Source organism: Hemitrygon akajei, chromosome 12, assembly GCF_048418815.1.
Source record: "Hemitrygon akajei chromosome 12, sHemAka1.3, whole genome shotgun sequence".
In the NCBI taxonomy this organism is placed as follows: Eukaryota; Metazoa; Chordata; class Chondrichthyes; order Myliobatiformes; family Dasyatidae; genus Hemitrygon; species Hemitrygon akajei.
Window position 1 is genome coordinate 50,621,692 of NC_133135.1, and position 12,883 is coordinate 50,634,574.

Consider the following 12,883-nt stretch of genomic DNA (forward strand, 5'->3'; position numbering starts at 1 on the left):
TGATCTCTTTTCCCAAGGTAGGGAGATCAAAAGCAATTGTTTTAAGGTGAAAAGTAAGAGATGCAAAAGGGAATTTTTTTTCTCCCCCAAAAAGAGTGATTGATGTCTGGAACTCACTGTCAGGGAAGGAGATGGAATCAGATACAATTAGTACAGTTCAGAGAAATTTATACAGTGACTTAAACAAGCAAAGCACAGAATGACACACTCAAGATGCAGACAAATGGAATCAGTGTAGACGAGCATGGTTGAGGTAGGCCAGAGGACCCATTTCTGTGCTGTGGTACTCAAAAAATAAATAACATCTCTCATCCATTTTCCATTTAATCAACCCTGCCTAACAATCTATTGTGACCTGCTTGAAGTTTCTCCTTCCTTCCTCCTTCTCTGCATCTTAAAATATACATTTTTATTTTTAATCTTTCCCAGCAACAATGAAAAATGACTGACCTCTAACACTGACACTTTCACTCTGCTCTGCCTCTCCATCTAAGGGAAATGCTATCTGACTTGCCTAGAGTTTCCCACAGTTTCTGTTTAAGTGTTGCATATCGTTGCTAAAATTGGTATAATTCTTGCAAGCATTCATTCATTTTATTTCTTCCTGAGCCACCTCTTCCTGATCAATTGGCAATTAAATCTACAATCATAATTTGCTATCATGGAATGTATGTTAACTTGAAATAATGCAGTAATTAGTAAATGGACTACTATAAATGATTTACAGTAACAATCCATTTCTTGAGCACTGCATTACTAAAAACAAGGTGGGGAGAAGAAACAAAGTAGAGATTTCATTAACTCAAACTATTTTTCAACATCATACAGATGTGATTAAATCAGAAAGACTGCAAAAAAGATTTACAAGAATGTTTCCAGAACTTGAGCAACTATTATAGACAGAGGTTAAACAGGCTGGGCCCTTCCTCCTTGGAGCAAAGGAGACCGAGGGGTGAACTTAGAGGGATAAAAAATTATGAAAAGTAAAGATAAGTGAATTTTTTTTTCCAGAGTTGGAGAAATTGAAAACTAGAGGACATAGTTTTTAAGGATAGAGGTGAAAGGTTTAATAAGAACCTGAGGGGAATTTATTCATTACGCAAGTAGTAGGTATACAGAACCAGTTGCCAGAGGAAGTTGTTGAGCAGGCACATTAAATGCATTTAAGTACAAGGACAGATCAACTGATGACCAGTGTTTAGAAGATGTGGCCCAAGTGGTGGGAAATGGGATTAGCTTGAATATATATCTTGGTCAGCATGACATACACGCATTGAAGGGCCTTTTCCCTGCTGTACAACTCTATGACACTCAATACTCTGCAATCCCACAAGGCCTATTATAATTCACCTATTAAGACTGGATATATGCACATGTAATGATGTGAAATTTTTATTCCAGCTGTAGCACAAATTCTTCACAGAGCACAATCAATGTTACATGAAAAAAGAGAAAAAAGTATCCTCTTTACTGACACTATAACAGATAATTAGCAATGCAATATCCAAGTTATTTCAATAACTGGACCCCCTGCAGTTTGCGTACCGTCCCAATCGCTCAACAGATGACGCCATTGCCACCAACCCCCACCTGGCCCTAACCCACCTGGATAAAAAAGACACATACGTTCAGATGCTGTTCATAGACTTCAGTTCAGCATTCAACATGATCATCCCTCAGAAACTGATTGGAAAGCTGAGCCTACTAGGCCTGAGCACCTTCCTCCGCAACTGGATCCTAGACTTCCTGACTGGGAGACCTCAGTCAGTCCAGATCGGTTCAGCATCTCCAACACCATCACACTGAGCACAAGGGGCTCCCCAGGGCTGCGTGCTAAGTCCACTGCTGTTCACTCTGCTGACCCACGACTGTGTTGCAACACACAGCTCAAACCATATCATCAAGTTTGCCGATGACACGACCATGGTGGGTCTCATCAGCAAGAACGACGAGTCAGCTTACAGAGAGGAGGTGCAGCGGCTAACGGACTGGTGCAGAGCCAACAACCTGTCTCTTAATGTGAACAAAACAATAGAGATGGTTGTTGACTTCAGGAGGGCACGGAGCGACCACTCCCCGCTGAACATCGACGGCTCCTCGGTAGAGATCATAAACAGCACCAAATTTCTTGGTGTTCACCTGACAGAGAATCTCATCTGGTCCCTCAACACCAGCTCCATAGCAAAGAAAGCCCAACAGCGTCTCTACTTTCTGTGAAGGCTGAGGAAAGTCCATCTCCCACCCCCCATCCTCACCACATTCTACAGGGGTTGTATTGAGAGCATCCTGAGCAGCTGCATCACTGCCTGGTTCGGAAATTGCACCATCTCGGATCGCAAGACCCTGCAGCTGATAGTGAGGTCAGCTGAGAAGATCATCAGGGTCTCTCTACCCACCATCACGGACATTTACACTACACGCTGCATCCGCAAAGGAAACAGCATTATGAAGGACCCCATGCACCCCTCATACAATCTCTTCTCCCTCCTGCCGTCTGGGAAAAGGCTCCAAAGCATTCGGGCTCTCATGACCAGACTATGTAACAGTTTCTTCCCCCAAGCTATCAGTCTCCTCAATACCCGAAGCCCTATTGTCCTGTTTATTATTTATTGGAATGCCTGCACTGTTTTTGTGCACTTTATGCAGTCCTGTGTAGGTCTGTAGTGTAGATTTTCTGTGTTTGTTTTTTATGTAGTTCAGTCTAGTTTTTGTACTGTGTCATGTAACACCATGGTCCTGAAAAACGCTGTCTTATTTTTACTATGTACTGTACCAGCAGTTATGGTTGAAATGACAATAAAAGTGACTTGACTAACAGCAACTTCAACAAGTAGTGAGGAAACCGACCTCTAAACTAGGTCAGCCAATAACTGAAATTTTGGTCTAGGTTTTTGTAAAATGTACCTTATGAGGTAACATCGTTGTGCATATACCATATGAATTTATCTCATATTGAATATATTTCTACTTAAAATGCTAATCTAAAAGCATTCCCAGTGACAGAAAAGCAAATGCAAAGCAGTTAATTTATATGATATTTTGTTTTTCAACAAAGACTTTGCCAAATATAGTACAGTTATTTTATCATCTCCCACACTTTCATAGATCTTATTACATCAGGAGATCTCTCTTCAACAGCCTCTAACCTGATAATGTCCCAATCCCATTATTCTCACTTCTACCTCTTATCTAATATCCACAAGGTGAATTGTCCTGGTAGTAGGTCCACTGTTTCTGTCTACTCTTGCCCCACCAAACTTACCTCTCATACCTTAACTCCATCCTGTCTCCCCTTGTCCAAACCAGTCCCACCCATCTGTAACACCTCACATGTCCTCCACCTTCCCCCAAACCCTCATCTTCACCATGGATATCCAGTTTTTACAACACACTTTAATTCTCCCATAAAGAAGGGTTCATAGAACATAGAACAATACAACACAGTACAGGCCCTTTGGTCCACAATGTTGTGCTGACCCTTAAACCCTGCCTCCCATATTACCCCCTCCCCCACCTTAAATCCCTCCATATACTTGTCTAGTAGTCTCTTAGATTTCACTAGTGTATTTGCCTCCACCACTGACTCAGGCAGTGCATTCCATGCACCAACCATTCTCTGAGTAAAAAACCTTCCTCTAACATCCCCCTTGAACTTTCCACCCCTTACCTTAAAGCCATGTCCTCTTGTATTGAGCAGTGGTGCCCTGGGGAAGAGGCGCTGGCTGTCCACTCTATCTATTCCTCTTAATATCTTGTATACCTCTATCACGTCTCCTCTCATCCTCCTTCTCTCCAGAGAGTGAAGCCCTAGCTCCCTTAATCTCTGATCATAATGCATATTTTCTAAACCAGGCAGCATTCTGGTAAATCTCCTCTGTACCCTTTCCAATGCTTCCACATCCTTCCTATAATGAGGCAACCAGAACTGGACACAGTACTCCAAGTGTGGCCTAACCAAAGTTTTATAGAGCTGCATCATTACCCCGTGACTCTTAAACTCTATCCCTCGACTTATAAAAGCTAACACTCCATAAGCTTTCTTAACTACCCTATCTGCCTGTGAGGCAACTTTCAGGGATCTGTTGACATCTACCCCCAGATCCCTCTGCTCCCCACACTTCCAAGTATCCTGCCATTTACTTTGTACTCTGCCTTGGAGTTTGTCCTTCCAAAGTGTACCGCCTCACTCTTCTCCAGGCTGAAATCCATCTGCCACTTCTCAGCCCACTTCTGCATCCTATCAATGTCTCTCTGCAATCTTCGACAATCCTCAACACTATCCACAACACCACCAACCTTTGAGTTGTCTGCAAACTTGCCAACCCACCCTTCTACCCCCACATGCAGGTCGTTAATAAAAACCATGAGAAATAGAGATCCCAGAACCGATACTTGTGGGACACCACTAGTCACAACCCTCCTGACTATTCCTAACTATAACATACAGTATAGTTTATGATCATAGATTTTCACAAAAAAGAGGCTCTGGAAACAGTGACAATACAAATGCAAAGTTACAAAAAGAAAAACACACTTACCTACAACGCCCTCCTGCCCAAATACTGGACTGTCGCACTGCAATTCAGATTCATGAACATCAGAATTTATATGACTATGGGTTAAAGATCGACCATATTCAGAATCTAAAAGCGGCCCAATATTTGCACCACTCTGATCTTGATTTGTCGGCTTTGCTGACCCAATAGAATAATGCCCTGCTGATACATCTGATGGCTTCATGGTGCTCTCCATTAAACAAGATCCCCTGGAAACTGGATGAGGGGAGTGGTGCTCTGAAACATGAACTTTGCTGCTATTACAGTGAGATATTAGTGATGGATCAGAGCACTGGTCTTCAGTAAATGAAGAAGATCGTTTTCTGCAGCCATTTGATGGACTGCATGTGTCAGCTGAAGATAAGTAATGTCCTGAAGATTGCCCTGCAACCAAGGAACTATTGCTCACATGATATTTCTTCAGCTCTTGATTTTGACTTCTATTTTCATCTTTGATATCACAGTGCTTATTAAAATCTGTGGTTTCTTCTCTTTCAGTTTTTATATGCACAATTTCAGCTCCATTATCAGTTGATGTGTTACCAATTGTAGCACTGACACCCAATTTTCCTCTGACACTAGCAACTGCTGTTTCTCTCCATGAATGATGGGTAGAAAGTACTTGTGGAACTGGTGCTCCATTCTGAGCTGCCTTAACATTGGTTGGTAGAAAAGATTTGGAAGAGCCATCAGATGAATCCGGTTCTTTGGCTAAATCATTGTTATTAGTTTTAACTCTATGTGCCTTTCGGAGTTGTCCAGGTATTACCAAATCATCTTCCAAATATTTAGATTTTACAGGCAGCTGACCTCTGGATTTCTGTTGATCACATGGTAACTGACACACTCCTCCAGTCCACCAGTGGTAAGAATGACCAGCTTCACACTCCCACAGAATTGCCAGGACTCCATTTTGTTGTTCTTCAATAACCTCTCTCCAAATTGGGGTAAATGTGCACTGATTCCCATGACAGTGTGACCAAATTACTAACAATTCAAGGTGTTCGCGTGTCAAATGAAACACTGAATTGGAATGGCTTTCTTTATGGAATGTATAATCTGGGGAAAAAAATTAGCTTGATCAAAATTAATGTATCTATATTCATGAGCTTATAATATACTTACTATTAAAGTCACAGAGTTCACAGAGTTATACAGCATTGAAACAGGCCCAAATCATCATGTAAAGAAGTTTACTACCTTAGCTAGTCCCATGTCTCAATGCCCATTTTCTATCCATGTACATGTTAAAATATTATTTAAATATTTTAACTGCACCCACTTCTGCCTCTGGGAGTTCAGTCCATATATAAAACAGTGTGGAAAAACTTGAACCTCCAGGTCCCCTTGAAATCTTTCCCCTCTCAACTTATGCCATTCCTTCTCTTAGGAAAAAGACTGTGACCATTCACCTTACCTATGCCCCTTGTGATGTTATTCACGTATACAAGGTCACCCCTCACCCTGCAGTGCTTCGGAGAAAATAGCCCAGCCTATACAGCCTGTCTTTATAACTGAAATCCTCAGTCTTGATAACATCTTTATGAATCTTTCTACCCCCTTTCCAGCTTAAAATCATACGTCCTATTGACATGCAACTAGAACTATACACAATTTAACTCACCTTTAGCTTTGACTTCCATATTCTCCATGTCAAATTCACTTGTGTATTATCTGAAACAAATTGAAACATAAGGCTGAAGCAGAAACTACATATCAAATAAAAATCAACTCACTCAGAAAAGCATCCAAACATAATAATCATTTCTACTTCTACCTCTGATTCTTGTCACGTGCTGCTGCAAAACTTATTTATACCCATACTCATTTCTAGTTTGAACTATCTTAAAACTTCCCTGACTAGACACAATCCTTCAATCCTCCAGAAAGTACACTACATCTATTTACATCTATCTGTTTTCTACATCTATTACATGTATCTGGCTTTTTCAGCAGCATAAACCCATCCTTCCTTTATGCAAAGAACAAAATTAGCTTGGGACATTAATCCTTCCAATTTAAAACTCTGCCATTCATGCTTACATGACTATAACTTGTTATCTTTAACCTTATAATCTATTGAGAACTCTGCTTGCTTCTGTCATTGAGTAATACAGATGGAAACAGGCCCTTTGACCCAACTGGTCTTTGCCAACCACAGCATCCTCCATTCTAGTCCAAGTTGCCTGCTTTTGGCCCAAGAATGGCAAAGGCTAAAAAACCTGGTGGATACAGTCCAGTCCAACACAGACAAAGATCTCCCCACCACTGAGCACATCTACAAGAAGCACTGCCACAAGAAAGCAGCATCTATGATCAAGGACCACACCCCTCCCCACCCAGGCTGTGCTCTTCTCTTGCTACTGCATTAGTAAGTTGGTACAGGAGCCTTAGGTTCCAATTCACCAAGTCAAAGAAGTTATTACACTCCTGAACCAGAGTGGATAATTTCACTCACCTCAGCACTTAAGTGATTCCATAACTCACTTCTGCATCTCTCCGGTTTGACAATATCTTTCCTATAAAAGGGTGATCAAAACTGTTCACAGTATTCCAAGTGCAGCCTCCCCAACAATACTGTATCTGCAACATAACGTCACTGCTCTGAAACTCTTCTGCTCTAATTGAACTACCTTCTTCAATACCTGTTTATTGCACAGCCATTCAACACACTGTGCATTTATACTCCCAGGTCCCTCTATTGAAAAACACATCAACGCACAGCCATTTACAAATCCTACCCTAGTTTGACTGTCCAAAATGCATCAACACACACTAAGTGACTAAGTTGAAATCCATTGGTCATTCCTCAGTCCATCTCTCCAACTTATCAAGATCTCTTTGCAATTTATTATACTTGGCTTTACTCTCAACAAGACCCATAATTTAATATCATTGGCAAACAATAATAATTCCATGCTTAGCCATATCCAAATCATTTACATAAATTATGAATAACTGAGGTCCCAATACTGACCCCTGGGACATCCACCAGTCATAGACCTCCAGTTGGAGAATCAAACTTCAGCATCATCTTCTCTTTCTTTACCAATTTTGAATCCACCTCACTAGCTCTGCTTAAAACCATTGTGACCCAACTTCCCAGATCAACCTACCATGCTGGACCTTATCAAAGGCCTTACTAAAGTTCATACAGACAACATCCACTACCCTAACTTCATCCCCTTAACTCTCTCTTTGAAAACCCCCAAATAATTCATCCTACACAACCTCCCACACACAAAACCACGGCAATTATTCAAAGTTCAAAGTAAATTTATTACTGAAGTATATACATGTCACCATATACAATTCTGAGATTTGTTTTCTTGCAGGCATACTTATTAAATCCAAAAGCCATAACAAAATTAATTAAAGACTGCACCCAACATGTTGGTCAAACGATGTACAAAAGACAACAAAATATGCAAAGACAAAAGTGAAATAATAATAATAATAAATAAGCAATAAACATTGAGAACATAAGATGAAGAAAGCTTGAAAATGAGTCCATAGGTTGTGAGAATAATTCAGTGATGGGGCAAGTGAAGTTGAATGTAGTTATCCCCACTGGTTCAAGCACCTTATGGTTGAGGGGTAATAGCTGTGTCTGAACCTGGTAGTGCAAGTCCTGGTGCTCATGTACCTTCTTCCTGATGGCAGCAGCGAGAAGAGAGCATGACCTGGTGATGTGGGTTCCTGATGATGGATGCTGCTTTCCTGCAATCAAGCCTTGACTATCTCAGTGATGGCAGATCTTGTTCCTCAGAATTCCCTCCAGTAACTTGGCTACAACAAAAGTCAAGCTCATCAGCTTGTAGTTCGCTCGCCTGACCTTGCTATACTTTTTGGACAACAGAGCTACATTAACCTCGGGTCTTTTATAACTTCATCAGAGGCTAACAAAACAAATATCTATACAAGGGTTCTGCAATTTCTTTCCCAGGCTTCCATAAGGTCTGTGGATGCACTTGGTCAGGCCCTGAAGATGTACCCACCTTACTGCACTTCAACGTTACAAATAGCTCCTTTGCCTTAATATGCATACGATCCAAGACCTCGCTATTTCTCCTCTCATTTCTTTGGCATCCGTTATATTCTGCTTAGTAAACACCAAAGAGAAATAGACATCAAAAATCTCAGTTATCTCCTGTGTCTCCACAAATAGCCAGCCCTGAGGGTCTTTAAAAGGATCTTGTCTTCTTACCCTGAACACCCTTTTTACATGAACATAACTGAAGAACCTCCTAGAATCATTCTTAACTCTGCCTGCCAAATCAATTTCATACCCTCTTTTTACTCTCCAGATTTTCCTCTTAAGCTTGCTCGATTTTTTTTTATCCACTGATATATTCATTTGTAACTAGCAGTCTAAAGACATTAGAGCCAGTCATAGAACTGTACAGCACAGAAACAAGCCCTTTGGCCCACCTAGTATGTGCCAAACTATTAATCCGCCTAGTCCCATCATCCTACACGCTAACCATAGCCCTCCGTACCCCTCCCATCCATGGACCTATCCAAATTTCTCTTAAATGTTGAAATCAACCCCACAACCACAACCTGCACTGGTAGCTCGTTCCACACTCTTACCACCCTCTGAGAGAAGAAGTTCCCTTTATTTATACCTCATTTACATCTTTCCTGTAGGTAGGTGACAAAACCTACACAGAATCCTCCAAATTAGGCCTCACCATTGTCTTATCATATTATACAATTTCAACATAGCATCCTAACTCCTGTACTCAATTTTTTTTTTTTTATTTATTGAGCTACAGCATAGAATAGGCCCTTCCGGCCCTGAGCCACACTGCCCGGCAACCCCAGATATAATCCTGGCCTAATCACGGGACAGTGCATTGACTTATGAAGTCCCATGTGCCAAAAGCTTTATTTACGACCTTACTTACTTGTGACACCACTTTCAAGGAATTATGGATCTGTATTCCCAGATACCTCTGTTCTACTGCACTATTCAGTGCCCTACCACTCACTGTGTAAGATCTACCCTAGTTGGTCCTCCCAAAGTGCTATACCTCACACTTGTCTGCATTAAATTTCATCTGCCATTTTTCTGCCCATTTCTACAGCTGGTCCAGATCCCACTGTTAGCTTTGATAGTCTTCCTCACTGTCCACTACTCCCCCTATCTTAGTGTCATCTGCAAAGGTGCTGATCAAGTTTACTACATTATTATCAAGATTACTGCTATGGATGACAAACAACTGACCTGACCTAGCACCAATCCCTGTGACGCAACAATCCCTGTGACACACCACTAGTCAAAGGCCTCCAGTCAGATAGACAACCATCTTACAAGCACTCTCTGGCTTCTTCTGCAAAGCCAATGCTTAAACCAATTTACTATCTCACCTTGAATGGCAGACAACTAAACCTTCTAGACTAACCTCCCATGCAGAACCTTGTCAAAGGCCTTGTTAAAGTCCATGTAGATAACATACACAATTTTGCCTTCATCAACTTTCCTGGAAAAACACTACAAGACTGGTTAGACACGACTTACCAAGCACAAAGCCATGAATCCCTAAACAGTCCCTATATATCCAATTACTTATACAGTGCCTATAAAGAGTATTCACATCCCCCTTGGAAGGTTTCGTTTCATTGTTTTACATCATTGAATCACAGTGGATTTATTTGGCTTTTGTGACACTGTTCAACAGAAAAAGACTCTTGTGTCAAAATGAAAACAGATCTCTACACAGTGATCTAATTATAAACATAAAACACAAAATAATTGATTGCATAATTATTCACACCATTCAAGTCAGTATTTAGTAGGTATGCCTTTGGCAGCCTATGAGTCTGTGTGGATAGGTTCCTATCAGCTTTGTACATCTGGACACTGCAATTTTTCACCATTCTTCTTTACAAAACTGCTGAAACTTCGTCAGATTGCTTGGGGATCATAAGTTAACAGCCCTTTTCAAGTCCAGCCACAAATTCTCAATTGGATTGAGGTCTGGACTCTGACTTAGCCACTCCAGGACATTAACATTGTTTTAAGCAATTTCTGTGTAGCCTTTGTCTTTATGCTTGGGGTCAGTGTCTTGCTAGAAAACAACTCTTCTCCAAAATCTGCATTACGTTTTCATCCAGGATTTCCCTTTATTTTGCTACATTCATTTCATCCTCTACCTTCACAAGCCTTCCAAGGCTTGCTGTAGTGAAGCACCTCCACAGCATGAAGCAGCCACCACCATGCTTCATGGTAGGGATGTTGTGTTTTTGATGATGTGCGGTGTTTGGCCTAATGGCCAAAAAGCTCAATTTTGGTTTCATGAGACCATAGAACCTTCTTCCAGCTGACTTCAGAGTCTCCCAGATGTCTTCTGGCAAACTCCAGCTGAGATTTCATGTGAAGTTTTTTGAACAGTAGCTTCCTCTTTGCTACTTTCCCATAAAGCTCCCAGGCAACAGGCGTTTGTGCAATCTCTCCCGTCTCAGCCAGAGGCTTGTAACTCCTCCAGCGTTATCATAGGTCTCTTGATGACCTCCCTCACTAGTCCTCTTCTTGCACAGTCACTCAGTTTTTGAGGACAACCTGCTCTGCAGATTTACAGCAGTGCTATATTCTTTCCATTTCTTGACAATTGACTTAACTATACTCCAAGGGATGTTCAGTGACTTGAAATTTTTCTTGTATCCCTCTCCTAACTTGTGCTTTTCAATAACCTTTTCACAAAGTTACTTGGAGTGTTCTTTTGTCTTCATGGTGTAGTTTTTGCCACGATACTGACACACCAACAGGTGGACCTTCCAGGTACAGGTGTATTTTTACTACAATCAATTGTTGACTACACACAGTGATCTCCATTTAACTAATTATGAGACTTCTAAAACTAATTGGCTGCACCAGAGATGATTTAGTGTGTCGTATTAAAAGGGGTAAACATTTATGCAATCAATTATTTTGCATTTTATATTTGTAATTAATTTAGGGGAATCTGTTTTCACTTTGACATGAAAGAGTCATTTTCTGTTGATTAGTGTCAAAAAAAACAAATGAAATCCACTGTAATTCATAAAACATAAAAACTTCCAGGGGCGGGGGAATGCTTTTAATAGGCACTGTATATCTGGTCCCTTAGAATACTTTCCAGTCAACCTCCCACAACCAATGTCAGTCCAATGGCTTATAAGTTCCTGGCTTATTCTTAGAGCCTTTACTAAACAACAGAACATTAGATATCCTCCAATCCTCCGGCTCCTTACCCATGGCTAAGGATAATTTAAATATCTCTGCCAAGGCCCCTGCAATTTTTGCACTAGTCTTCCCAGGGTCTGAGAGAACACCTTGTCAGGCCCCTGGGGATTTATCTGCCCTGATTTGCCTCTAGACATTAAACACCTCCTCCTCTGTAATTTATATAGGGTCCATGACCTCACTGCAACATTGTCTCACTTCTATAGACTGTGTCCATCTCCCGAGTAAATACAAATGCAAAGAAAAAATACAAGATCTCAAACATCTCTTTCAGCTTCATATTCAGATTATCACCCTGTTCTTCCCAAGGACTAACTTCTTCCCTTGTTATCCATTCGTTCTTAATATATCTGTAGAACCCCTTAGATTGTCCTTCACATTCCCTGTTCATACAACCTCCTGTGTTCTTTTAGCCCTCCTGATTTTCTTAAATTTCTTTCATTCCTTATACTCTTCAAGTACTTGGGCTTGGGGATGGGTGAGTTCTGAGCTGGACATCCTGCTTACTTAAAGAAAGGTGAAGCATCTCCCACAGCCTCTCCTTTCCAGGTGCAGTGATCGCCGCAGGACCACTGTTTGGCTTGCCATGCAGGAGGTCACTCGCATATGGCCTTTCCTACACTACTGTGCCCACAGTAAAGCCTTCACACAGCATCCCTGATCTTAGTGAGTTTGCTATGTCACAGCAGGACCAAGTGTCCAATGGTATAACTGAGCAGACAGGCTGGGCTCATTAGCCTTGGTTGGTACCAGCCTAGAGGAAGAACTCTGATTCCAAACTGGGTAGGTGTGACTCATTGGCCTTGCCAGGCAGTCTGTCTAGGAGAAGGACAACTCTTGATACTCAAACTACAACCTTGTAGTTGTCGCAGCTTGCGACATCCCCAGCCTAAAGAGCGCGCACTGATCCTCACTATAAACCTAGGCAGCACAGACAGGAAGAAAAGTTCTACAGCGATAAAGTTCCCTCCTGATCTTCACAAGTGAAGAACCAGCCATCATCTTATGGTCTTATACAAAGTATTCCCCTATACAAACTTCTGTCATCTTCCCAGTCTCATTCCCTAATGGGAGAACTAGTATCACACACTCTCTAGTT

The 12,883-nt window shown here is 41.3% G+C and overlaps 1 protein-coding gene across 4 annotated transcripts in view; it reads right to left on the reverse strand.

Annotated features, from left to right (window-relative positions):
* LOC140736997 (uncharacterized) overlaps positions 1–12,883 on the reverse strand; it is a 62,446-nt gene that overhangs the window by 43,542 nt on the left and 6,021 nt on the right. For all 4 annotated transcript variants that reach the window (XM_073063078.1, XM_073063076.1, XM_073063077.1 and 1 more), the window contains 2 exons: positions 6,181–6,230; positions 4,539–5,615 (listed from right to left, as the gene is read on the reverse strand). In XM_073063078.1, the coding sequence (XP_072919179.1) occupies positions 4,539–5,615; positions 6,181–6,208 (1,105 nt within the window). In that variant the 5' untranslated portion in view covers positions 6,209–6,230. The remainder of the gene's footprint in view (positions 1–4,538; positions 5,616–6,180; positions 6,231–12,883) is intronic.